At 44.9% G+C, this 27614-nt stretch overlaps 1 protein-coding gene across 1 annotated transcript; it reads right to left on the reverse strand.

Moving 5' to 3' along the window:
* Positions 1-1653: 1653 nt before the first annotated feature.
* USP40 (ubiquitin specific peptidase 40) lies at positions 1654-26310 on the reverse strand. The gene is made up of 32 exons (XM_066189357.1): positions 26257-26310; positions 24455-24671; positions 24165-24232; positions 23294-23407; positions 22359-22523; positions 21791-21937; positions 20107-20250; positions 18997-19125; positions 18651-18749; positions 17952-18059; positions 17107-17428; positions 16601-16682; positions 15585-15756; positions 15027-15111; positions 14191-14261; positions 13018-13337; positions 12101-12227; positions 11703-11760; positions 11377-11430; positions 10872-10960; positions 10386-10472; positions 9883-9919; positions 9338-9402; positions 9169-9243; positions 8633-8759; positions 7456-7550; positions 6210-6328; positions 5665-5730; positions 5234-5444; positions 5015-5110; positions 4187-4281; positions 1654-3680 (listed from the first exon to the last, which is right to left on the reverse strand). The coding sequence occupies exons 2-32, from the start codon at positions 24651-24653 to the stop codon at positions 3575-3577; spliced, it is 3732 nt and encodes a 1243-aa protein (XP_066045454.1). The 5' UTR covers positions 24654-24671; positions 26257-26310; the 3' UTR covers positions 1654-3574.
* Positions 26311-27614: the final 1304 nt, after the last annotated feature.

Below are 27614 nucleotides of genomic sequence, written 5' to 3' on the forward strand. Positions count from 1 at the left end.
AGAAAAACGGGGACTGTGTGGAGCACATCTAGAGAGGTGGGCAGGGAGATGCTCCAAGGCTCTGGAGCCAGGCTAGGAGAGCTGGAAGTGCTCACCTGAAGAGGAGAAGGCTCCAGGGACACCTCAGAGCCCCTTCCAGGGCCTAAAGGGGCTCCGGGAGAGCTGGAGAGGGACTGGGGACAAGGAATGGAGGGACAGGACACAGGGAATGGCTTCCCACTGCCACAGGGCAGGGACAGATGGGATATTGGGAAGGAATTGCTCCCTGTGAGGGTGGAGAGGCCCTGGCACAGGGTGCCAGAAGAAGCTGTGGCTGTTCCTAGATCCCTGAAGTGTCCAAGGCCAGGTTGGACACTGGGGCTTGGAGCAGCCTGGGATGGTGGAAGGTATCTCTGCCCATGGCAGGGGTTGGACTGGATCACCCTTCTGTAAAGGAAGAATCAGATTTAGGAATAAAAAGTGGCATTATAAAGCAAATCGATCTAGTCTTAGTGCAGACAAAGTTTTTCCAGCAAAAAGGAAGCTGCCACTTCCAGGCCAAGCAGGTAATTCCACCTGGGCTCCTGCCAGCAGGTGCTTGAGGGAAGTGAATTTTACCTTCCCCCCAGCCCACTGCTGCTGAGGTTCCCAGACAATCCCTGACCCTGGGATCTGGTGATCCTGGGAAGAACAGGAGGTGTTGACAGCTCCCACATCCCAGGGCAGTGAAAGAAGTCTCAGAGGAAGCAAGAAGACTGGGAAGAAGCTGCTCTGGGGAAGAGGGATGTTTATTTTGGGTTTGTGTGGTATATCTGGGTTTTTCCACTGATTCTCTATGAAACATCTGAGATGCCTGAGGTGGAATCTCGGGGTGGGGGGGGGAGTTTAAATTTGGCCTCATTTGCTCATTTTCCTGCAGAGGCACCCCAAGGAAGCAAAGTTCCATTTAACTGAAGAACCAAAAGCCACGGCTTCACCACCCTCACAGGGAAGGATTTCTTCCCAATATCCCATTTAACCCTGCTAAACCTCTTGGAAATGCCACGAACTCTGCACCACGCTTGTCAGGAAGGATGCTGAGAAGTGTAGAAATCTTTCAGCTCAACTCTGGGAGATTTCCCTGTACCTGGAAACCCCCAGTCTCCAAGTCCAGAATCCCAGAAAGGTCTGAGCAAGCTGGGATGAACCAGATGACCAAAAAGAAAAGAAAACCAAAAAAACCAACAAACCCCTAAAAATAATTAACTTCCCAGAAAGTGGCTTAATAGGCTCTAGAAGCTAATTGCTAATTTCAGTCAAAACCTCTTGCTCAAAATAACCAGTTCAAACAACTCATTAAAACTGGGATTAAATTTTTTTCCAAGGCTTTTTCTAAGTCTAAGGCTCCAGAGTGGCTTTGTGTTCTGATGGAGGAACCTTCCCTGCCATCCTCAGTGCTTTCTCCACAGGGACTGGAAACATAGGACAAAGCAAAGCTGCTCCTGCACTCAGAACCCTGAGCCAGGGCCAAGCCAGGACCCTCAGGAAAAGACACCAGCCACAAGGAATGGGGGAACCTCCCCCAGAGGTGGGAATGTTGGTTCAGGAACGTTGGAAAATTAAAGCTAGTTAATGCTCGTGTCAGAAACCAGTTTGTGCTGTTCCCAACCAGTGAGACATCCACAGACAACCCAATTGGGCAGATAAAAATGGCATTTTATTTTGTGAAGAACACTTGAAAAATAAAGACGAAAGCTCTTCCAGGCTTTGCAAATAACCATCAGAACGCACAGAGTCACAAAGACTCTGTTTCCAAAAGGTGTTTCCTCTCCCCAGCCCTGTTTACCATGAACTCACTTGTTGTGGAATGGCCTACAAGAGTTTTAAGGAAAAAAAAAACCAAAACCTTGCATTCTGAGCCAACATTAGAAATAATCCAAGATTGGTTCAGTGCAGGTGCTGCTACATTACACTTGAACAAAGGCACAAAATTCCCACTTGGAATTTGCATTTCAATTTCTCCAAATTCAGTGTTCTCAGGGAGAGACCAGTTATTCAAGAGGGGAAGGCTGAGCTCAGTCCAGCTTTCCAGCAGGAACCAGAGGAACTAAAGTGACAGCAAATAAACCCAGTGGGCTGGAACCATGTGGGAACACAAACCTTTGGAATCAGCACCTCTGATCCCTGCCGTAAACCCAGGCTCACAAGAACACCTGATGTGGAAAGAAGGCGACACAAATTAAGAAGGGAAAACATTCGCTGCCCTCCCCTCAGGCAGAAAAATCTATCTATGAAACTGGGATTTCAGGATTCAAGTGAGTGAGGACATTAAAGAGCCCCTTCTGCAGAGCACAGGAGCACCTGCTGAATTCTAAAGATATGCAAAGAAATACATAATAATCATGTGTTTCACGGTGCTTTTCACTTTTTTTTTTGCTGATGGCAGAGTGTCAGTTTTCACCTTTATGCCGTCTGAAGTACCAGAATAGTGTTAACCTATAAAAGGTACATGAAAAATCTCACTTAAGCCAAAATCTGAGGAATCTGCTCAAGTGGCAGCTCCTACTACAAAACCTACACATACAGCAAATAGGTCAAATATTTACTGCAGCCCCCAAAAGCAAACTCGTGTTTTGTCCTGTCATTATCACAGATTTAATTAAGGACAACCAGGCTCACTTTGGAGTTAATACTTCAGAGCCTTTGACCTGGAGCACAGCTCAGTGAGCTGCTTGAAGTCAACTAAGGACCCCAAAAGAAACAGGTTCTCCAATGTAACAGAGTATCAGAACAGCTGGAAAGATAGAAAATTAGGGAAATTCCTCTGAAGCAGAGCACTGAAAGTAAATACAAGCCCTTTTTTGAGTACAGTAAAACCCACTGAAGATCAAACATCGGATCTGTCCTTTTTTTCCAACCGTTTTGTCTTGTTAATGAAGTTTGGGAACAACAAAAATGCCCTAGAAACTGCAAAATGAAGTTTTACAGGCAACAAAACAAGCCCCAGAAACTTCAAAATCTAAGATTACATTCCTGTTGTTCCGTATCACAAAAGGTCTCTAGGTTTTACATCTTGACAGATCCTGGACTGGCTCTTTTTGAGCCAATTTCCTACACTTTGCTCATCGATTTCCACATTTCCGTAATTCTGAGGGCTGACTCCAGCTCCTACAGACTTGTGTTTAGAGATAAAGAGAGAAAAGCAAATTCTGGTAGCAGCAGCTTCAGTGATCAGAGATGGGAAAAAATTCTAGAAAGAGATGATTATGACTGCATTAAATGTCAGTAGTGATGGTGCAAGAGGTCAGATCTGACCCAACAAAGCATTTCAGGTGGTTACAAAAGAGTCACTGAGGGGTTATACAATATATTAATCCTTTTCCTCCTCCATAAAGTGCATTTACTCAGCCTGAGAGTAAGTACCACACTGAGAAAGGGACCTTAAAGCACTTCCCCAAGAAAGAGCAGAAGAAAATCAGAGTTATCCTGAATCCTACAGCCAGTTTGTGCCTCAGGGATCCTTGAAGACACTTTGGGAAAGTCCCTCTTGCTGCTGGAGCTGAGGCCCTGCAGGCCAGGTTAGTACAGGGTGGTGTGCGCAGAGCAGCTCCTGGTGCTATCTGAAAACCCCCACGTTGATGGAAAGAGCCACTTCTGGTTTGCGGGGCTTCATGGGGAACTTCTCCTCAGGGAAAAAGGGATCCTGGACACGCTCCTGGCGGCTGGAAAACAGAAATAACACAGTTAATATTTAGTGCTGGGCCTTAGCAGGGTGAGTCTGGCCTGAACTCTTGAGTTCCAGTGAGCTGTGAAAACAGCCTGTGCAAGGTCAGGCCAGCCAAGGGTTCATTTTCAACTCCATGATGCGTTCCAAGAGGAAGAACCATGAGGCTCAGTGGAGGAACACTGAGAGCCAGGAGTTTGAATTATACAAGTGCTCCCTGCAGGATTACTGGAACTGTGTGCTCTGACAGCACCCAGCTACCACTGGCCTCAAAAATTATCTAATTAGGCTGAATCATGGAATGGTTTGGATTTCAAGGGAGCTTAAGGACCACCCAGTGCCACTCCCCTCCATGGGCAGGGTCACCTTCCACTATCCCAGCTGCTCCAAATCCCATCCAGCTTGGCCTTGGACACTTCCAGGGATGGTGCAGCCAGAGCTTCCCAGAAAAGCAGCGAACGCTTTGCATATTTCTAAAGGAAAATGAAACTTAATGCTTGCTACCTTTTCCTCTTTTCCAGAGCCAGCTGCCTTTGCTTCTCTTTCCCAATGTCGTCCCTGATGGTGCTGAAGTCCTTGGTGTCATCAAGGAGAAGGTTCTGTTATTAAAAAGGATTGGAGAGATCAGAGTCAGAAGGTCAAACTATTTCCCAGCTGTTCCTCGACTGACACAGTAAATTTCCAGACTGTTTGACTAGTTTTGCACTGATTAATTTCAAGTTAATTAGAATTGCAATCGTTTGAAGTGGAAGGGATATTAAAGATGATCCAGTTCCACCCCTGCTGTGAGCAGAGACACCTTCCACTGTCCCAGGTGGCTCCAAGCCCCATCCAACCTGGCCAGGAACACTTCCAGGGATGGATTTCTTCCAATAGGCTAAAACAGCAGGATAGGACATCACATTTTTCTCCCACTGCTCTAAAACCCAGCCAGCATGTTCTTTCCTTCTAACTAACCTGACTGCTAGCTCAGAGCTCAATGCTGGGTAATTCCTTTTCATACCATAAAATAGAACTGTCATAGTTCAGCAATCCATATGTAACAGGTTTGTATGTATGATGTGATTTTTAAAAGGCACTTCCTTAGATTTTACTCAGAATTTGAAAAAAAACAAGTCAAAAAATTGAGGGGAAGAAAAAAAATCCAGGAGAAAAAAAAACAAACAGCAGCAGCAGCAAGAAATTCCCTATCAACACAATTCAGTGTCCAAACCCACATCTCAGGACTCTCAGAAATGCAGCAGGATGAAAGAAAACCAGGAAGAAGATACTGCCAAGGTGACATTGCCTGAACCTGATCCTCGTGCAACAATTAAATCCAGGGAAATTTACCTTCACCCCAATGATGTCTCCATCCCTCAGGTGATAAGGTGCTGACTGCAAACTCTCCTGCTTTTTCCTCCTTTTTCTCTTGGAGATTTGCTGTGTCTGAACAAAATCAAAGCAGGAGAGTTTGGAATTCTCCTTGAATTCAATCCCTAGGCAACTGCAGCCCAAACCAACATGTGCTCCTCTCCAACATCTGTTGGATTCTGTCATTACAGATCTTACCCAGCTAGATATTGGCAGCCACTCAAATCTCTCAGGGAAGTATTTGGCTATTTCAATTTTATCTACAGGGAGACAATAGTGAGAAGCCACTCTTTGCCTCAGAGCCCAGGTCGTGCATTCCTTGGAGATATCCCACACCAAATCCCGGGAGTCGGAGTAGTCCCTCTCTCCTGGTATTCCCATCTGGACTCGCAGCAGTAGCTCGTGGGGGCTGGCAGCAAGATGAGAGAATAGAAATTCTTGTGAGCCATGCTTTCAGAATTCCCAGCTCTCCCCCCTCTCCTGCCCTCCCTCACTTTGTGAAAAAAAATAAACAGCTTCCAAGGTTTTCCCATATCCCGAGAGCCCTGAAGTCAAAAGCTGCTCAGTTAAGGCTTCTTTCAAATGCAGAGCTGCAAGAAACAAGAGAAATAAAGATCTTGAGGTCTTACCCCAAATTCTCTTCTTCTTGCAACGGTTCTATGCAGATTTCCACTCTGGCACCCAGCCTGTATTCACTGAAAATAGAACAGAGCTTGTCTACATGGCCCTGGAACTGGGCTGGGAGACCTGGGGGTGCTCACCTGCAGCAGAGAAGGCTCCAAGGGAAACCTCAGAGCCCCTTCCAGTGCCTGAAGGGGTTCCAGGAAAGATAAAGAGGGACTTGGGACAAGGCATGGAGGCACAGACAAGGAGGAGTGGCTTCCCACTGCTGGAAGGCAGGATTAGATGGGATACTGGGAAGGAATTGTTCCCTGGGATGGTGGGGAGGCCCTGGCACAGGGTGCCCAGAGAAGCTGCGGCTGCCCCTGGATCCCTGGAAGTGTCCAAGGCCAGGCTGGATGGGGCTCGGAGCCAACTGGGACAGCGGAAGGTGTCCCTGCCCCTGGCAGGGGTGAGACTGCTCATCTTTAAGATGCCTTCCCAGACTGAGCTGCTGAATCTCCCCACAACCCATCCCACATCCAGCCTGCTGCACATTCCCCAGGAAACCCACCTGAGTCTCCGCTTGTTGTCCCGGAGGAGCTTCCCAGGGCGTTTGCTGTCCACTGTCCAAGCTCTGAGGAACGAGGGCAGGGGCACAACCTGCTCCTGGCAGCAGGGTAAGGTCAGAGCCTGAAAAACAGAAATACTTTGTCCATAATTTTAACAGCCAATCTCCCTGGAAAAATAGAAAACCACCAGATTAACTCTCTCAAAAAAGAGGGCAAGGTATTGAGATTTATTCCACACCAGCTGCTGCTTCTGGCTATGAGCAAAATACTAACTTTTCATCCTCAAAGGAAGTTGTATTTCCTTCCCTCTCAACAATTCTCAACTCAACTTCCATTTCCAAAGTACCCAATTTCTTTATTTTAACCAAAATTTGAACAACTGGGAGGGAATGAGGCTGTTGCAATCATTGCCCCAGCCTCTGGCCAAGTGCTGAACTCCTCTAAGCCCTTCCCAAGGACACAACACTTCCATGCTCAGCCAGTTCTCCTTGTTCAAGCTGCAAACAGTTCTCCATAGCAGCAGCCTGGCAGAGCCCAAAACTGAAGTCATATCCAAAAAAGTGTTGGTATGGAGCAGAATCAGGTGAGACATCCTTCCCCATGCAGTTCAAGTAGAACAATCAACTGCTTAGACCACACAGAGCCTTTTGGTAGGACTGGGTTATACATCTTTGTGGGTTTGGGGTGGGGTTTGGGTTTAGTTTTTTCTTTTGGGATGTTTTGCTTGGTTTTGCTTTTAGTGTATTAAAACCATACAAAGGTATTTTAGTTTCTGGCCAAACAAAATGAGCCAGACCTTCCTGGCTGTCAAACCTGTGCACCCCAAAGCAATTCTTCACTCATCAGATTCCACATACAGAAATTAAAAAAAAAAGATGCAGAAAACTAATACAGAACAATGTGGAAATGGCGAAGTGGCTTTTTAGGAGGTGCTTGTTATGTGTGTGCTTCCCATGGAGAGATTTTACACTGAGATGAAGACAAAAGCTGCAAAGCAGAGCTTCAGCTGAAGTGCAACAAGGCTCCCATGGGCCAGGACATGTGACAGGAGTATGGGGATAGCAGGGACACTAAGGAAGTGTCTGAGCTACGTGCTCCAGCTGCCTCTTGGTACTTACCAGTGACCATGGCATAAATGCCATGGCACAACAGACTGGAGACAGGGGAAAAGGAAATAAAAGAGAGCTGTTAATAGAGCTCAAGTCATCACAGCGCTGCCGCACAGTCCAACAGAGGAGAACATCTAACCTGCATCTTCAGATCTTCCAGAGAGGCCTCTCCTGCTATCTCTATCCTGCCAGCATAACAGAGATCCAGGCCTGGGTGGGTGGGCTCTGGTGGAGCTTTGAAGCGGGGAAGAGGGAGGAGGAAGAAACAAATAACAGAAGAGTCAACATGATTCGTATAGTCCTGAGAGATAACAGTCACTTCAAGGTCACATTTCACTTAGAGGAGTCTGGAGTCCACTTAGAATATCCAGGAATCCCAGACTGGTTTGAGTTGGAAGGGACCTTAAAGGTCACCTCATTCCAACCCCTTGCCATGGCCCTAATCAGCACACAAAATACATCCTGATAATTTCCAAGCAGTTCCTATACAGATCCTATACTGCAAATTTCAGAACTAGGAGCAGTTATTCCCACTGATAAACAATGGTAGTTACTGGTTAAACATACTGCAAGTAAAGCTAGGTTGCTCTTAGCACCACTACTGAAATCAACAGGGGAGAAAGTGGAACTCAGAAAAGGTTTGGGGCAGAAGGAGAAAAATGCAAAGAAAACTTCTACAAGAAGGGTCCTGCCCTGCAGCACAACTCAGCACCAGAGGAATATTATTTTTAATACAAAATGAAAAATCAATTTGTTCCCCATTTTCCAATTCTCTTATTTCCACTTCATTTTCTTCTCCCTTCTCAACCCTCACTTGATTTTGCTGCCTTGGCTGGTTCCAGATCTGACCTTTAGGAGAACAGAGTTAAAATACTGCATTTAAGGTCTTTGACACTATGCAAGCTTTACCCATCCCTCCTTTTACAGCTTCCTAAAAAGCAACACAGCTTGAAGGGAATTAAATGTGCCTTCAGGAGTTTGGCATTTGAAGCCAATCACCTCTATGCTCATGAAGGAGACACTTTACAATGCTGCCACTGCCTTCAGTACCGAGACTGACAAATAAAGAGCCCGCGCTACAAAATTTAGTGGGGTTTTGAGCAAATCCAACTGAGGAACATCCCTACAGCAGGATTATCCAGCATTTATGTCCAAAGCTGCATCTGTCTCCTGAGTTGGTTCTTTCACCATAACCTGGATCTAACTATGCAGCCCCTCCTAGGTTTCAGAAGGGTTTTAAGGCTTTGGATTAAAATTTGGGTTTGACTCAAAAGAGCAACCACAGATGACTCCTTTCAAAGCCTGTCCAAGCTCACCTGCTGCAGAAGACACCTGCAAAGCCTCCATCTTCCAGGTGATCCCATTCACCTGGTCTTGTGCATTCTCTCCATGTTTCTTATGGCTTGAAGGCTTCAGCCACCAGATGGGGATTTTCAAGAAACCCTGGAACAGAAAATACCATGTGGCTCAAGTGTTGTGTGCAGACAAGGAGAAATTTCACCTTTAGCACAGGAAGAGAGAAAGGGTTTGTTTAAAACTAAGCTTCTGAAACAGGCTGCTCAGGGAAGTAGTAAAGTCACCACTCCTGGAAGTGTCCAAAGAATGTGTGGATGTGGCAGCTTGGGATGTGATTTAGTGGGGAACATGGTGGTGGTGCAAAAATAATGATGCTACAATTTTGCAAGGGACGACCTGTTCAAAGCCAATGATGGACAGGGCTTGGAGCAACCTGGGATGGTGGAAGGTGTCCCTGCCCATGGCAGGCTGGCACTGGATGCGCTTTAAGGTCCCACCCAACCCAAACCACTCCGGGATTCCAAATCTCCAAACACTGCCCACACTCTCCTTTTACCTTTTCTGGAAGCCTTCCTTCAGTTATAACCAAAGTGTCTCCTCTGCAAACGTTGAGTTCCTTCAGGGTAGCATTCTGCAGGAAGAAAAGCATAGGATCCCTCTCAGCCCACACCTGCCTTTCTCCCCAGGGAGCAAAGAACCGGTGGATTAGAACAGGCTCCTCTTACTTCCTGACTTAATGCTTCCCCTGCTTCATAGCACCAGTCAAGCCTTCTCAAATGCCAGTTGTCACCTACCAAAACCCAAAAAGATACATGCAGAAAACTAATTAGTCAATAATGCCAGTGTGGGAAAATATTACAAAACCCTTAGGAAGTGTCAAGGGTCCTTTTTTTTTTGTTCTTTATTTTTATTTGTGTTTTAAACACAACTCTGACTAAATGAATTATCACTTTCATCATCCCCAGACCTCTTGCCGTATGAAAATCATCTTTTATTTGCACAGATCTCTCTTCCTCACCTATCTAATTATCTTCCCTGGTTTCAGAGGAAAGAGAAGGAATTCCCATGTGTCAAATTGATAATTTGAATCTATGAAAAGCTCTTTAAAAAAACCCCCTATATTATAAAGACTTGACATTTAGAATTCTTTCTCCTCCTCACGTTAGAATGACATACAGATCATTGAAAAAACTTACAAGGTTTAGGGTAGGAAGAGCTGTCTTAAAAATATTAAAAATTCCTTTAAAAATATGTAAATAACACAACTAACCTGATAATCCGCATTTCTCCAGCATTAAATTGAGACACTGAAAAAATAAACACAGAAGAGAGTTGTGTCAATGCTGAAGATGGGAAATAAATCTTTCAGAAAATCTATGTTAGAATTTTCTGACATAAAAAGTGACTGAGTGCTGGTCAATTCTTAAAACAAAATAACTAAATAGAGATGTATTTGGGCTGTATATTAAACCCTTCACAGATGAGATGGTTTTCAGGCAAGAAATTCACCACGTCAGCTGAGCCAGCTTTCCGAAACTGGTAGAAAACTAAACCTGTGCTGTCAGTTTGTTCCTTTACTTGAACAAATTCTGCCCCAGAGTTTGCAGATGTGCCTTTTAAAAACATCAAAGTTGCAAATTCAACACTGGACTGGTAGCACCAGAGCTTCCTTCACTCTGTTCATGGCTCTTCCCAACTCCTCTGCCTCCAGTTTTGTGCAAGGAATGTTGTCCAGGAGCTTGAGAGCAGAGCTGTGAGAGCAACCAGCCTTACCTCTTTGACCGAGGCAGTCTCCTCCACAACTATCTCCATCTCAGGCCTGTAGTTTTGGTCACTCCCAACCATGAAGTACAGGAAGAGCTGAAAATCCAAATGCAAACTATCAGAATAAATATGGAAGCATAAGAACAGGTCCTATGGCAAGAATGTCATCAAACAGCACAGGAAGCAAAGAGTTACAGCCATCAGCAGATCCTCATTAGCCACCCCTGGTCTCTAGAAATGCAGCACTATTCCTTCCCCTGCACATCAAGGCCAGGATGGACAGGGCTTGGAGCATCCTGGGATAGTGGAAGGTGTTCCTGCCCATGGCAGGGGGTGGAATTGGATGAGTTTTAATGTCTCTTCCAACCCAAACCATTCTGGGATTCTGGGATATTTACAACTTGCACATTCCAAGAGCAATATACCCCCTTTTTTTCCTTTATTCTCTTTAGGAAAGTCACTGCACCAGGCTCCTCCCATCCCACACTGCTGTACCTGAGTGGACGTTGGAGCTTTCCCACGACACAGCCCAAGCAAGCTTCCCATTTTCAGTTCTGCTTCTTTGACTGTGTAATCCTCAGGCACTACAGGGAGGACAAATAAAAACATCAATTCTATCATCCTCAGAGCAAGCGAAAACCCTTCAGCGCCCTCTGGGGAGGTTAACTTGCTCAGCCCTGACTACAGATCTGTGAGAGTCCCATGAGGAGAACAAAGGCATGGAGCTCTCTCAGAGTCTATCAGGAGCACAGGTGGATTAGGGATGTAAGCAATAAAACCAAGCTGAACATTTCAGTTTAACCCCTATCTTTGTATTGATACTGTTAATTAACTTTAAAAGTGGAAACCTCCCCCACCTCCCCCCCCATACAACTGGTTCAGTTAAGCCTGGGAATCAGTGGAGTTATGTGTGGGTACTTCACCCAGGAAAGGACAAATAGAGACTCCAAATCTCCCCAGTGAATTTCTTACAGAACAGTGATACAATAAATCAATTTACCTGGAGACAGAAGCTTCCCATTGCCACTAACAGGTCTAAGACAGCTCTCATTTGCTGCAGCAAAAAGGGCAGGAAAGAGAGAAGTATTAAGTAATTCAAATAGGAATAAAATAGGAATTTGGCTCAGAATTTCAGACAAGTAACACCTTTAAGACTAATTACAACAGGTTCATCCTAGAGGCCTCCCTCTGTGACATCAAAAATATAACTGTAGAGAGACTCCTCAAGACTCCATCAACAGTCTCAGATTTTATTCTTTAACTAAACCCACTCAAAAGCCAGTAAATTGTAACATTAGCAGATTGATAAAGCAGCTGAACACTTACCCAGCTCCTCCTCCAGCTGAAGCTCCCGGATCGCTTTCATTTTGATATCTGCCATCACCTAAAAGACAGCGACATTAAAAGGGATATGAACACCTCCAGCCTGGAATGCCACCAACACCCCTCCTTGTTCAAGTGCCAGTACACAAAGACAATCCTTCCCTCCTCTTTTAGCTTTGGTTACTGACACCATCTCAAGCTTCCATTCACAGGACGATCCAAAGAGAAAACTGCTTGACACTAAAACACTGCACTGGTTTACGCCACCTGCAGATATCCCAGGGATTGTAACTCTGAGCTGAACACTAATTTCAGCAGGGAAAAGCTCCATCCCTGAGGCTAAATCAAATGAGCTGGGCCAAGTGCAGTGGCCAGGCTGTTCAGGAAAGCAGAGTCCTTACTGTTTCAATAGTGGCAGTGATTTTAACATGTTTCTCCTCCTCTTCCACACCACAGAAGTTTTTCACTTGGAGCCAGCTGATGTCATAGGTGAAGGCAGTCAAATTCCCACTTGCCACGTTGACAAAGCTGTGGGAATCAGCAGTGCAGAGACAGTCAGAGACAGGAAAACTAAACATTGGCAGGGCTACATCACTCACCAGCACAGCTCCCAAATAAACGGATGATGCCAAAGTTGTTCGTACTGATGGCATCTAACAGGACAGAGGCCTCAGGGAGCACAGAGTGTCATGAGACTATTTTCCAGGCAAATTATGTCATTCATGCTTTAGCAGAGGCCTTTTTAGGCATTTTCTCTATTTTTTCCTATTAAATATATCTTTACTTGTCACAAAAGAGTATCAACATGAAAAACAGCGAAAGTATTGGTAAAGTGCCACATTCAGTTACAGATTCTCACTCAAGGTAGCAGCATGGAGCTCCTTTTGTTGTGTCATAGCCATCAACAATGCACTGCACACAGATTTCTCTCTATTAAACAAACTTGTGCTGTGTAATATGATTAACCACTGGCCCTAAAATCCATTTGCCTGCAGCTGGTGACTCTGGCCTGAGCTTCTCTTTGTTTCCACAAATATGCTCCTGGCAGTGTTGGATTCACTGAACATGAGTTGTTCCTACCGGGTTTTATCCCCTTTATAAGTGTAAATCAAAGGTTGTGGCTGCATTTTGAGGGCAAGAAAAAAATCTAACAGCTGATAAATAACTGGTCTCCAAAACTTAAGATGAAAATACTTGTATTTGTAAGCTCAAAGTGATAATTAGTTACAAGAATATATGCTGTTAGTATAATTTGAACAAAAAGGTTTTGCCAAAACCACTTTTTTTGTTTAACTACAATCATAATCAGAAACATTACCTCTGGTCATGGCTGTCTAAGATCAGCACAGAGCATCCATCCCTGAGCCCAACACTTCGGACTGTTTCCTTCATGTCTTCCTCATGGAAAACTTCCCAGTTCTTGGCTTCTCTGTCTGCTCCTGAGCCATTTTTGAGGATGATGCCCCCAGCTGGAGCCAAGGCCGAGTGCAGCTGCCCCAGGCTGGTGCTGCAGGAGAACACATGCTGGGCCTCGCTGAAGTGCTGCCCCTTGCCGCCCTCGTTGTGCTCGGCCAAGCGAAGCACGTTGAGCACCACGGGCTCGTGCTCAGGGCCCGTCAGCACCTTTGTGCCTCCGACCTGAGGGAAAGGAGGAAGGAATGGCAGCTCTGTGTGGGGCTGATCCAGAAAATACAGGAGAGACTGGGCAGCGAGAAAATTGAGACCAAAAATGGATACTATCCCCTCACAAACAAACCACCTCAGACCAAATTCTTGCTGAATGAACAACCAGAGTAACCCAGAGGTTGTGGGAGGACAAAGCACAAAGTTGTCCAGAGCATCAGGGCTGCCTCTGGATCCCTGGAAGTGTCCAAGGCCAGGCTGGAACAGGAGCAGCCTGGGATAGTGGAAGGTGCCCTGTCCACAGCAGGAAGTGGAATGAGATCCTTAAGTCCCTTCCCAAACCATTCCAGGTAACAGCAGCTGGGAAACCAGTGGACACTTGGCAAAATCTAGAATAGAGGAACTTAGACCCTCAGGATGTAAAGAATTACCCAAATGTGACTGAATATTGTGACTTTACATTTTAAAGGCTTGAGCTATCTGACATTCAATCTAAATTCTTTGTTGAAGAAAATTTATTGACACAAACACTGCAATAGAAAAAAAGATACCAAAAATAAAACCAAGACAAACCCTGACTCTGTTACTACATGTTTGGGTGGTTTTGTTTGGTTTGGGGTCTTTTTTTTCTTAAGAAAGCCAAAATAAAATGGATAGTTTTATAGTAAAAATCATTTTAAAGTAGCATTTTATTCCACTAGAAAGACAGAATAAAATGCTGTGCTTCACAACCACTTCCAGGTTAAGCAGAAGCCTTAGTATTAAAAGGAAGATGGAAAACTACAAAAGCAGCACAGGACTTCCAGGAGACTTTGCACAGTCTTATCTCTTCAGAGCTGACAAGGAAGGAAGTGCTTGGTTCCTTTACCTCTTTCCCATTCCAGACAAAGATGTCTACTCCATCAGCCAGCCCAATGCCATCCAGGGTCAGCTCATCTCCTAAAAAACAGGAGCAAATCATCAAGCTCTTGCTCCCCACAAAACACACAAACAGGGTCAGCAAGTTTTTAAAAGTCACTGCACTTTTAGAACTGTACAAGCAGCGGGAGGAATATTAGACCAGCTCTGAGTATCTGTTTTGATGTCAACATTATGTAGAGTTGTGTTATGTGCTGGTTCAACATTGATTTTCTGAGGTTGACCACAGAGAACATAAAAGTTAATAAGTTTTCAAAGACTGACATTTAGAATTGCCTAACAAAGCAAAGCTGGAGACAAAAATGATGATTTGAGAAACTGATGTACCCTTAATAAATTAATGAACTCTTTATGTGAGCATTTCCCTTTACAAATGGGAAATTCCTACTTCAGCTGAAGTCTAACCTACATTTTCCTTTGATGTCACCCTGGCTCCTCTCTTCTATCCTCTCCTCCATCTATTAGGCCAATCCTATGAAAGCAAACATCCACAAGCAAATCAAGGGCAAGACACAGACTGATACATTCTTGTCAGCAGATGTGCTTAGCTTGCTTAAGATCTGCAGTCTTACTGCATTTCACAACAAAGATTTCACAGCAAAATCTCAAAATTACTCATTCCACTAATAAGAGTGAAATAAATAATTTAAGTAACTTAACAGGAGTTTGAGCTGGAAGAGTGTTCAGTAATACACATCTCCAGGATGGTTTATAGATGAAATCTTTGATGTCTGCAGGAATTTAAATACAGCAACAGCATGGAAACCTGGCATGCAGTGCTCTTACCATCAAGCACCTGGTACAGGTGTAATCCTGCTGGTAAAGGCTTGGCCATGCTGAGAACCATGTCCCCTTCCCAAGACTCCAACATCTAGTTGGGAAAAATAACCAGAAAAATTATGTAAAAAGTAACAGAGCAGTAACTCACAGCCCTCACAATAACTGCAATCTGCTGAAAGCTGCCACAGCCTGACTCTCAAGCTCACTTGGTGACTCCTTGGAAAGACAAAGACAACTCTGTCACAAAATGAAATATTAAGAATAAGCCTGGAGTTGTGCAATGTCAATCCATGGCCATGCTACATGCTGCCCAAATATAATTAATTAGCTCATGTGAACTTTGAAGTCTCTATAGTTAAACTTCCAGCAAATTCATGGCTTCAAGCACAGACCCCACACCACTCTTTCCTCCTGTGTAAACTCATATTAAGTTTTTAGCCTCCTGAACTCCATTTACTGTTGAACATTTCTCCTTGACACAAAGATTGCAGCATAAATATATTTGTAGAGGTAGCAGTAACTCAGGTAAAAGTGAAGTTTGAGTTTATTTGATAGAGCAGGTACCTGGAACACTGCCTGCCGAAGGTCTCCCAGTGTTTTCCTTCTGTCAATAGTCAGATCTACCACGCTCTCTTTCCAAGAAAGTGAAGGATGCAAAGCCCCGTTGTGGAATTTATAGCAGGAGCTCAGGTGGAGATGTAAATCAATGCCATTGTTTGCTGAGTCACATTCAGCTCTTTGGGAGAACAACACAACAAACTGCTGAATTTAACACCAAACGGGTATTTCTGTGTGGCTGTCCTGGAATTGATCCCCCCAGGGCTAAATGCCCTGTCACATCCCTTCCCTCCTTTATACCTGTGCCTAGTTGTAGTAGCAAACATTTAAAAAAATAAAGGAGTGGAATTCACTCAGAAACAGAATCTCAGGATGGTGTTGGTGTGGAGGGCCTTAAAGCTCATCCAGCTCTCCCCCCTGCCATGGGCAGGGACATCTTCCCTACCCCAAGCTGCCCCAAGCCCCGTCCAACCAGGCCTTGGACACTTCCAGGGATGGGGCAGCCACAACCTTGTGTGAAATATTCCACAAATTGTCACTCTTGTGTCTGTATTTTGATATCTTAACTGTGATTCAGGTGTATCAGCACTTGTGTCCCTCAACACAAGGGAAAGTTTGTCCAACCTGAATACCACAAGCTCTTCACTTTTCTGGCAGAGAATATCATTTATCTGTAAATTCACTGTAAACCAAGTCCTTCCCCCTTCTCCCAGAGGAGAACTACCTCTATAAACACAATAAAGGTAATGCATTCCACTCTCTTTCCAGAATTGCAGTGACTTTCACCAGAAAACAAGTACAATCTGAAACTGTAAGTATGTTTCCCTTGAAATTCTGTAGGCTGCCTGCTAATAGGGAAGGCAGAGAACCAGCAGAATACGGATACAAAAATTATGTCCTTCAATTAACCTCTATGACATTGAACCATTTCAGTTCTGACTCTGCTCAAGGAATTTCTTTCCTTTAGGATCCCTTGGGAGTCTGCAGATGGGAGCTGTTTGAGTACAGTGACACCAATATACCTCTTTTTTTGCAGCTCTGTATTAGCAGCATTCATTTCATTCAGCAGGTGCTCAGGAATTTGGTACCTTGGATTTCCTCGTGCTGAAACAAAAAAAAAAATAGGCTTAAAATGTGGTTTAGCAAACAAGAAAAGGGATCAAGAGGAGACATTACAGTACAATAATCACTGAAAACAACTGCGAGATGATATAAAGAACAAACAAATGCTTTTACTCCTTCCGATCAACCTTTCTTTAAGGGAAATTAAGGCATAAATGCCACTAACAACAGCTTGTATTTATTTCAGCTGATGCTCTGCCATTACTTGTGGAGCAGGGTAAAAAAAATTAGTCAGCTAGAGCAAATTAACAGGTCACCACCTTCTTGTATCTTCCTTTAACTCTTTTTTCAAATGATCACTATAAGGAAAACTGAGAAAATAAAGTTTGAAAAGGACAAAAAAGCCCTCCAGAAAAAATGTCAAAGCAGGACGCCCCCCCAGAATCTCCAGATGAGCTTTGTGTACCTTCAGGGGGCCTTTTCAGCTGAGCTTTTCTGTAGAACAGCATGTAGGCACTCTCTTTACCCTGGAATTGCTTCTCAATATCCTTCTCCTTGATGGGCTGGACTTTGGAATCATTCAGATCAAACCAGTGGCACCCAGCAGAAGCAGCCCTTGGCCTTGGGGGGTTTTTCTCACAGTTCCACTGGCCATCATTTTTCTGGGATGGACTCTGGAGACTTTGTCCATGAGAATCCAGCTTGAACAGGAGCTTGTGTGTTTCCTTCAGGCCGACCTTATTTCCATCAGGACTCAGCTGGAATACCTGAGGATGATTCTGCAAATACTGAAAGGGAAGCAAGGACAGGATGAAGAAGATGCCAAGTTTTACATGCAACAGCCTGCATTAAGCAGCTCCATCCGACTCTCCTCAAAGTGAAACAGAAACCCCATTAATTCAACCCTCATTTTATGGTGCTTTTCTTCACGTATTTTCTCAGTTTAACAGCGTAAAAGCCTCACATCCACACTACACACTTACATTTAAATATTTCTTGTGGAAACTGCAGGTAGCTCCCTTCAAAAAACAAGCAAACATCAGTTTTCCACCCATCTACAACACAAATGCTTAAGACATCATAAAATACAGCAACCAATTGGAAAATCGTTTTACTGGGGAAAAAAAAAAATACACAAAATCTCAGACAGACAATTCCTTGGGAATCTTTTGTTCCCTAGCCTGCTAAGCCACATTACAAACTTCTCCTTGCACAAGGGTCCATATTCTCAATCATCATCCTTCTGACTTTTCAATAATATAAATGATTTAAAAAGTTATCTAAAACCAAAACTAGCAAACCTGTGATTACCTTTCGTAATGCTCCATATTGTTTTCTGTATTTCTTATTCCAGGACACCCCTTTCTTCTCCAGTAATTTCTGTCCTAATTGATCTACAGGAATTTGTTTAGCTTCTTCCTGCAGAGAAATAAAAAACTAAGGTAACAAAGGCTACAAAAGTCATGGGGTCAACACAAAGAAGCCAATTTTGAAGTGTTTTAATCATTCCTGGTTTTTAATAAGCTGCTGTAGCATCATCTGGAGCTGTGTCAGAGGGGGTTTAGGTTGGATATAACCTAAATATAACCTAACCTCATAGAAAGGTTCTACCCCTAGAGGGTGGTGGGGCACTGCCCACGCTCCCCAGGGAATGGGCACATTCCCAAGGCTGCCAGAGCTTCAGGACAATGCTCTCAGGGATGCACAGGGTGGGACTGCTGGGGTGTCTGTGCAGGGCCAGGAGCTGGATCAGTGCTCCTTGTGGGTCCCTTCCAGCTCTGGATATTCTGATTCCCTTTACAACAGCTTTGGTGAGCAGCTTTAGAAATACTCCAAAAGAACCTTTGTCTGTATGAAGAGCCACTGTTAATATTAAAGCCAAGTTTAAAATGCTTCACACCAAGTTCAGAAGAGCCCTGGACACTTAAGCCTGCCCAATCTCACAAATACCAACCCCTTGCAGGTTCCCTAGCTCCAAAACCAAAGCAATGAACTCCTTACATACCATACCTCTGATAAAATCCCTTTCAAGACTGCCAGTGGATTTTCTGTTTCTTTGGCATTCTCAGTGTCGCTTAAAGCCTTCTCTTCAATCAGCCTATCTTCTTCCTGGGTAAGAAAGACACTCACAAATATTGTGGTTTCACACACAATTAGAGGACTGTTCTGTGCTGACATCATCATACACAATTTCAGAGTGTGAAGGATATTCTGATAAACTGCCTTTATCAGTGAGGCAAGACACACAAAGCCTCTTTAAAATATTAAGTTTGGATGTACTTTCATCCACTAGCTCTTAAGACTTTTCTGAAGAGTACAACCTCTAAAGCAAGGAAGAAAAGCCTTTGGGACTTACTTGGAGTTGCCAGTTTCCTAATTCATCCACATCTCTGATATAAACATGATAGTGTCCTCCATAGCAGCCACCTTTGTGTATAATAACAGAGAAGAGCTCATACATGTACTCTGAATCATCCATTTCAGTCTTTAAAAAGAAAAACAATAATTGTAACAACAACTGAGGTCAGTCTCACACAAGGACAGCTTTACACCTTCAGCATCACTTCAGACATTTCTCAGTGTGTGTCTGCACATGCAGAGACTGAAATGGCTTTTGAGGGCTGGTGACACAAGGAATGACTGGCACAAGCCACGGAGCAAGGCACAGGCTGATAAATCCTAAAATCCCAGAATGGTTTGGTTTGGAGGGACCTTAAAATTCATCTGGGGAAGGGACAACTTCCACTAGCCCAGGGTGCTTCAAGTTCTGTCCAAGCTGGCCTTGGCCACTTCCAGGGATGGGGCAGCCACAGCCTCCCTGGGCAATCTGTGTTATTAAACAAGCAGTAATCTGAACCATACTGGAAATTCAAAATATTTTCAATTTCAATGTTTGCTCACAACTAAGCTTTTTTGTTTAAAAGAGGAGAGAAAAGAAGCAATACCTACAAACACTAAAAAGCCTTCCTCAAATGCAAACACTGAGAAATTTCCAAGCTTGCACTGCAACACTTCAAGAAGAAAATTGCCTCTTCCATAACAGTGCCTCTGTTGTGTTGTTTAGGGATCAAAATTTGTCATCAAGCAATGGCATAGCTCAGTTTATAACCAGAAACATATTTACGAATGCAAATAGAGATTCCTGACAAAAATGGAATAACTACAGGCACCTAAAGCACATACAGCTCAATTTATACATAATGCTATCAGAGAATAACCACACAAAAATAAATTTCAATTTCCACTTCCAGATAATAATCTTCCTGTCAAGGAAAGGTTCAATAACTTTCGGATAATTTTTTTTACCCTTCCCCCTTGTAGCTACAAGGGAGTTCAGTCCAAAAGTGGAGGAGGACACCACAAAGTTACTCAAATACTTGACAAAATGCAAAATAAAAGATAACCTTGAGCTGAAGGTTCTCTGCTGAGCATACAGAAACGTTTAATGAATGTTAGTAACACCCACCTGCTCACAGAAAGGCCTCAGGTTGATCTGGATGGGGAACGTGTAGCAGCTCGTTTCCTTGTACCTCTCACACTTCTCAAAGTCAAAGTTGAACCTCAGGAGGGAAATGGTGAGGAAGGGAGGCAGCTTGCGTAGTTTAGCAGACTGCAAAGGAATTTAAAAAACACTTTAAGCACAGACTCGGAACAAAATTGTGCTCTCACCTTGCTGTGGTCAAATCCTTCCACACCAAAGCTTTGTTACCACCAGAGGGACAAGACCAGTGCCCTCATCTTTAAAATGTCTTCACTAATTCTTGATTTCCCTTCCAAATACAAGGCCTAAAAGCAACCCAGATCTTCCCCCCCTGCTGAGCCCCACATCCTTCTTGATTGGTGATCACCAGTCCCATATTTGATCCTGCCACAGAAAATAAAGGACATTGGTGAAATTCCAGTCAGTAGCGACATTTCCATAGCCCACGGGCTCTACACAGGCAGTCACAGAACAACCAGGAGCTAAAGTCTCCCTCATTTCTACAGGGGAGCACCCTCCAGGCAGGGAAGCCAGGATAATCCATTTTAATGATTCCAGACTAATCCAGATCCAACCACTTGATGGGTGAGCACAACAAGAACCCTGTTGGAAAGTAAAACCAACTATCCTCTACCACCTGTGACAGCAGGTGTGGGTTCCATGGCCATGTTTCTGAGCCTCTCTATGTCTCTGTCCTCCTCTCCACTGGCAGAGTCGTAACAGGAACACACACAGGGTTTAAGAAATCCCCTGAATTAGGAATTCCATTTGCATCCACAGCCTGGCAACTTTCAGCACTGTGATTTCCTACCAAAATTCAGAGTTCCCACTCTCCTCCTGCATGGATGAGCACTTGTGAGAGGCAGACAACTTTACCCTGCCTTGAACCCAGCCCAGCTAAACCCCAGCCAGCCCTTGCAACAAGACACGTGAGGCACTGCTGAGTGTTCCTGAACTCCCAAGTCACTGAGTAACCTGGCCTGACCTCAGCTTCCCTTTGAGGTACTCCCTCCATATCCAGAGGGCTACAGGGTTTGGACTTCACCAATCCTGCAGGAGGTGAAGGAGCTCTGGCTCTGTGAAAAGGGCAGAGTGTAACTAAGAACCTGAGTCTGCTTCCCTCCACAAAAACAGAGCAAGAGATCCCATTCCCTGCACAGAGCAACAGCTGCTTATTGTTCTTCTCTCTCATCTGGGTTCTCCAGAAGTGAGTTTCCATGATTTCTCTCATTGCACATTTTTGTTTTATGCTCCAACTTGTCTTTCAGCCAACCCTTCAAAATGCCTAGAGCAAGGTGCAGCAGAGGTGTTGAAAGAGTCAGTACTCTCCAAATTATACCACACTCAGTGTTAGGGACAAAAAACTGCAACAACATTTGGGAAATGAGCCACAGGAGCTTTTCTTGACATTCCTGCTGAGGTTTTACAGAATCCCAGAACAGTCTGGGTTGGAAGGGACCTTAAAGCCCATCCAGTGCCATCCCTTGCTGTGGGCAGAGACACCTTCCACTATCCCAGGTTGCTCCAAGCCCAGCCTTGGACACTTCCAGGGGATGGAGCAGTCACACGTTCTCTGGGCACCCTGTGCCAGGGCCTCCCCACCCTCACAGGGAAGGATTTTTTCCTGATATCCCATCTAACCCCACATCATCCCACCCCACGGTGTTACCTTTGAAGCTTCAACCAGTTTATCACAGGCTCCACATCGATACAAGTTGTCATTCTCAAAGTATTCTTCTTCCACGTACATGTTCCACAGGGCCTCCTCCAAGCCAGCCACACCTTTGACTGCCACTGTCAGGTCTAAGAAATCTTCCTGCGCAGAAAGGACAAGAAGAAATGAGGTTCTGAGGAGAGCAAGTTGGTGGTGATTAGAAAGATACCAATCCTATTCATCATAGAGATGGGCAAAAAACCCTCAAATGGTCACAGAAATTAGTTGTTAAAAATTGATTTTTTAAATTACGAAGAGCATAAAAGACTCTAAAGATATGTTTTGCTGTTACCTCACTGCACTCTGTGCTAACTACATCTACCATCTACTCAGAAGATGCAAAGCATTTGGGTTTTCTACCTCTCATTTAGAAAGTGCAGGCAAAGACTTACAGTCCAACATTCACTACCTGGATTCAACATGGCACTCAACAAGGATGACATTATTTCTGGACTTTAAAAGCAAGAACATTTAAAGTCAACAGCCTGGAGAGAACCCCCCAGTGGAAGATCCCTGGCTTTACCTGTCTCTCACTGACATTCTTGCACTCCTTACAGACAATCTGGTTGACAATAATGCCATGGTACAGGCGGTTGATGAGGTCATGGCCCGACGTCCCCACGAGGGAAGTCTCCAGAGCACTGAACAGGATCCTGTTCAATTCCTGCACATCGTGCTGCCTCATCTCCTGCAGGAGGAAAATCAAACAGGAAGGAATGAAACACTGCTGTGCTTGGCTTATAGCTTAAAAATAACACATCAAGTGTCCCAGAGCCTTAGACTACTCATGCATTTATTCCTTGAGTAGTGAAGTACTACCTTTATTACTGTTATTGGTAATTTGGTTATGCTACAACCCACCTAAGACACTTTTGCTTGGGAAGAATCATGGAATTCCAAAGTGGTTTGGGTTGGAAGGACCTTAAAGATCATTTTGTTCCACCCCCTGCCATGGGCAGGGACACCTTCCACTGTCCCAGGCTGATCCAATCCCCAATGTTCAACCCTGCCTTGGACAATTCCAGGGATCTGGGGGCAGCCACAGCTTCTCTGGGCACCCTGTGGCAGGGCCTCTCCATCCTCACAGGGAACAATTCCTCCCCAATATTCCATTTAAACCTGCTCTCTGTCACTTTGAAGCCATTCCCTAGATTTAGATTAATCTCTGCCTGACAGAGTTCAACTTGGGTAAGAATCAAAGTATCTTAGGACAAGTAAAACACTCCTGTAAAAACAAAGGAAAAGCAACTGGAATTGCATCTAAGAGAAAAATCATCTTCTGTTCCTCCCTGTAAACAACTGCCATGGACTCCATGTGGAGATCCAACAGGATACACCAAGAGCTGACCCAATTCAATGTCATCTCTGCAGCTTGAAGGATTTTAAGCTATTTCCTAAACATCAGACTTCCAGAACCCATCTCTATCCAGGGAGAAGTGTGGGGATGGAGACTGGCACCTCATGGCTGCTCCAGCCAAAGCTCTCGGTGAGGTCTGTGGTGGATGCAGCCTGCTGGTCCAGGAGCAGGAGCTGAGCAAACAGGCGCTGCAGCTGCAGCGGGATTATCCGAACCTGGGAACAACAGCAAGGGAACACAACCAGCACATCAGACACAGCCTTCAAACCACTCATGCCAACAAAAACAGAAGCAACTTATTACAGAGCTGGTGGTAAACTACCCCTGCCTACTTCATTATGCATATTACTCAATTCACACCAAGCAGTCCGACTTTGTTCCCAAAAATCTACAGCACATCACCTTACACAGCCAAGTAGAATGGTTTGGGCTGGGTGGGACCTCAAAGCCTATTCCATTCAACCTCTGCCAGGGGCAGGGACACCTTCCACTGTCGCAGGATGCTCCAAGTCCCAATGTCCAACCCAGCCTTGGACACTTCCAGGGATCCAGGGGCAGACACAGCTTCCCTAGGCATCCTGTGCCAGGCCCTCCCCACCCTCACAGGGAACAATTCCCTCCCAATATCCCATCTCTCCTCGCCCTCTGGCAGTGGGAAGCCATTCCCTGTGTCCTGTCCCTCCATCCTTCATCCCAAGTCCCTCTCCAGCTCTCCTGAAGGGCTTGGTGGTAGGGTGGAATGAGGTGGGAGGGAGAATATCTCAGCAGAAACAGATTCCATATCTGATCTCCGAAGCAAAACCTTATGGCAATGAAAGCTCAGAACTGTTGAAAGATCCAGTATCAGCCAGACCAAACTGCCTCTCTGTGTCAAATTTAGGATATTACTCATTTTCCTAAGTTTCTCATGAACTGGAACCACATTCCTCCAAATCCATGTCAAACAGTCACAAACAGGAAAGTTCCCAACACCTTTGCATCTGGTTTCCTGCTGTCATCCAGAGTCCCAAGTTCTTCAGGTCCCAGGGAGAACAAAGCCTCTGCAATTGGCAGAAAATTATTACTTAAAAAGTCAACATCCCCTCTTTAAAAATTTAACGTGTTTTAATGTCAAACACTATGACTTTATTCTGCAGTAATTTACTTAAAGTGAACTGTGCCCCAAAATCACCTGAGTCCACTACTAAATAAATAACCAGAAGTTCAAGTCTCACTAAAATATCAATCTCAACATTATTTTAAGAAGATCTTGAGCACCTCACCTCTAAATTCAGGAGTGAAAAGCAGAGTCTGCAGAAGGGAATTGAGGTAGCAGGTCCCACCCTGATTTTTGATTCCACTGAGGTTGGTGAAATCCCTGGGAGCTGGAGGCTCAGACTCTCTGGGCTTTGATTTCTTCCCTTTCCCACAATGATTGTTGGAAATAAAGGAAAAATCTTCTTCAAATAAGTCCCCAAACATTGTGAAGACAGAAGAGTCCTTCAAAAAGATAAAGTAAGAATTTACTGTAAAATATGCAGTTGAACCCGCCTACCTCAAATTCTCCAAGATAAACCTGGAAGCCCTGATGGAAGAATTTGTTTATATTTTTTCCCACCTTATTCTGGTCATTCTAAAAATTAATCCATGTAAAAGTATAAATTAATGTCACAAGAAAGGGTGAATTAAAAGCATTTCTGTTACCACAGGTCTGAGCAGACTTTTCACCAGAATCAAACCCACCACAATTCCATTTTGCACAAAGCTGTTATTTATTTCTACAAGTGAACTGTCCCCTACTTTGGATTATCCTTATCCACCTCCTCCAAATCCCTGGGACTTCTTCATCCGAGCCATTAAAGCAGAAAGGTTTTAAAGTTTCACTTTCCCAATGAACATAAATACGAAATGAATCACTTTGCCTCAGCTTTTCCTCCTTTGAATGCAGCTCTTGACTGCCTTAAAATCTCTGCAAAGGCCCTTCCTCCCAGGCTGCTGGATGGAATTCCTGAGCTTGGCACTCATTCCAAGCTGTCTCCCAGCCCTCACTCCTGTTTCCAGTCAGGCCTGTTGCACTTTATCATTTAGATTCTTCTCCTCCCTGGATGCCCAGCAGCTCCTAAGTGGATGGTTTGTCCCAAAAAAGGGCCATATCCAGGAGACACCACCCACCCACCACTCCGGAGAGGCACTGGAGTGCCAAATCCTCCCTCGCTCCTTATTTCTGGATCCTCCCTCCCTGAAAAACCACACAGGAATAGCAATTGGAAGGGATTCTGGATGGCCCAGGGCCTTCACAAAGCAGAGACAGCTCAAGAGCACAGGGCCTCGGGCTGGAATAAACCCCTGGCAGGAGAAACCAAAATCCTGGAATAAATCTATGGCAAGAGATCCCAAAATCTCTCTAATAAATCTATGACAGGAGATCCCAAAATTCTCTAATATTTCCATGACAGAAGATCCACAAATCCCTCTAATAAACCCATCAGATTCCCAAACCCGTCCAATAAATCCATAGCAGGAGATCACAAAATCCTCTTAACAAATCCAGAACAGAAAATCCCCCCAAACCCTTTGGGATATCAATGACAAATGATCCTAAACCCCTGTAAAAAACCCACTGCTGAAGATCCCAAACCTCTCCAAAAAATCCATGCCACGGGTTCCCAAAACCCTCTAATAAACCCATGGCAGGAGATCCCAACATTCTCTAATAAAGCCCTAAGACTCCCAAAGCCCTCTAATAAACCTGTGGCAGAGGTTTCCCAAACCCTCTAATAAACCCACCGCAGGAGATCCCAAAACCTTTTAATAAACCCACGGGAGGAGATTCCAAACCCCTCCAACAAACCCGCGGCAGGAGATTCCAAACCCCTCTAATAAATCTGTTACAGGAGATCCCAAATGCCCCAAGAAACCTATGGCAGGAGACCCCAAACTCCTCTAATAAATCTGTGACAGGAGATCCCAAATCCCCATGGCAGAAGAACCCAAAGCCCTCTAATAAACCCATTCCAGGAGCCCCCCAAGGCCGGCAGTGTCCCCCGGGCCGGCGGTCCCCGGCCCCTCAGGGCCCGCCACTCACCGTGCCCGGCCCGGCCCTCACGGCCACGGGCCCGAGGCCGCCGCCATATTTGTTGTGTGGCGCCGGGCAAAGCACGCCGGGACCGGCAGCCAACGGAGAGGGCGTGGGCCCGCGCGGGGCGTGCTGGGAGTTGTAGTTTTCCCGGCGTCAGGGCAGGGGGTGTCATGGGAATCTGTGGGACCTCCATCCCTGGAAGTGTTCCAGGACACACTCGATGAGGGCTTGGAGCGACCTGGGATAGCGGAAAGTGTCGCTGCCCATGGCGCGCGGTGGAACGCCACCGTTTAAGGTGAGCTTTAAGGTCCCTTCCAAACGAAACCATCCTGACATTCTACAAAGACCAGCTCCCTCTTTCAAACACACAGTTGTTTTGTATCGCGGATTTATTACAGGGATTTGGGATCTCCTGCCATGGCTGTAGTAGAAGGGCTTTGGGATCTTCTGCCATGGGTCTATTAAAGGATTTTAGGATCTCCTGACATGGATTTATTAGAAGGGTTTGGGGATCACTTTTCATGCACTTTTTGGGATCTCTGGATTCGTTGTAGGAGTTTGGCATCTTCTGCCATGGATTTATTAGAGGAGTTTGGGGATCTCTTTCTGGATTTGTTAGAAGGATTTGGGGCTCTCTCTTCATTAATATATTGGGGGGGGTTGGGATCTCCTGGCATGGATTTTTTTCAGGTGTTTGGGGACCACCTTTCATGGATTTACTGGAGGGGCTTGGGGATCTATTGTCTTGAACTTATTAGAGGGATGTGGCATCTCCTGTCATAGATATATTAGAGCGGTTTTGGCATCTCTGTCTGGATTTATAAGAGGTGTTTGGCATCTCCTGCCATGGATTTATTAGTGGGGCTTGGGGATCTCCTCTCATGGATTTATAAGAGGTATTTTGGGATCTCCAGTCATGGATTTATTCCAACCTTGGTCTGTGTGTTGGAGCTACCCTAATAATTTCCTCCTGAGTATTCCCTAATAATTCCTGAGCCTGGAATGGCCCAGTGTGCACCTGACAGAATCATCAAGCTTGGAAAAGACCTGCAGGATCACCAGGCCCAGCCTCACGCCACCACTGCCATCATCACCCCTAAACCACATCCCCAAATGCCACATCCAGGCTCCTCTTGGACACTTCAAGAGATGGTGACTCTACCATCTCCCTGTGCAAATTTTTCCAATGCTTAACCATTCTTCCAGTGATATTTTTTTTTTCCTAATACCCACTCTCAACCTGCCCTGGTGCAACTTAAATCCATTTCCTCTCATCCTTTCCCTTGGGACACAGCAAGACAGCTCGATCCCACCTCTCCTCCTGTCAGGGAGTCATAGAGAGTGACAAGGTCCCCCTGGAGCCT

Source organism: Chamaea fasciata, unplaced genomic scaffold (assembly GCF_029207755.1).
Source record: "Chamaea fasciata isolate MVZ Bird 193981 ecotype frontalis unplaced genomic scaffold, bChaFas1.0.hap1 SCAF_8, whole genome shotgun sequence".
NCBI lineage: Eukaryota > Metazoa > Chordata > Aves > Passeriformes > Sylviidae > Chamaea > Chamaea fasciata.

Bases quoted from the DNA above. Each gene is read 5' to 3' on its own strand.
- USP40 (XM_066189357.1), bottom strand. From the start codon at position 24,653: ATGTTTGGGGACTTATTTGAAGAAGATTTTTCCTTTATTTCCAACAAT. The intron at 9,403-9,882 runs GTTAGTTGTGTT...GGGTTTTGGTAG, and splicing joins GGAGAAATGCGGATTATCAG to GTGACAACTGGCATTTGAGA. The intron at 8,760-9,168 runs GTAAAAGGAGAG...TTTCTGTTCCAG, and splicing joins AAGGAAGGCTTCCAGAAAAG to GGTTTCTTGAAAATCCCCAT.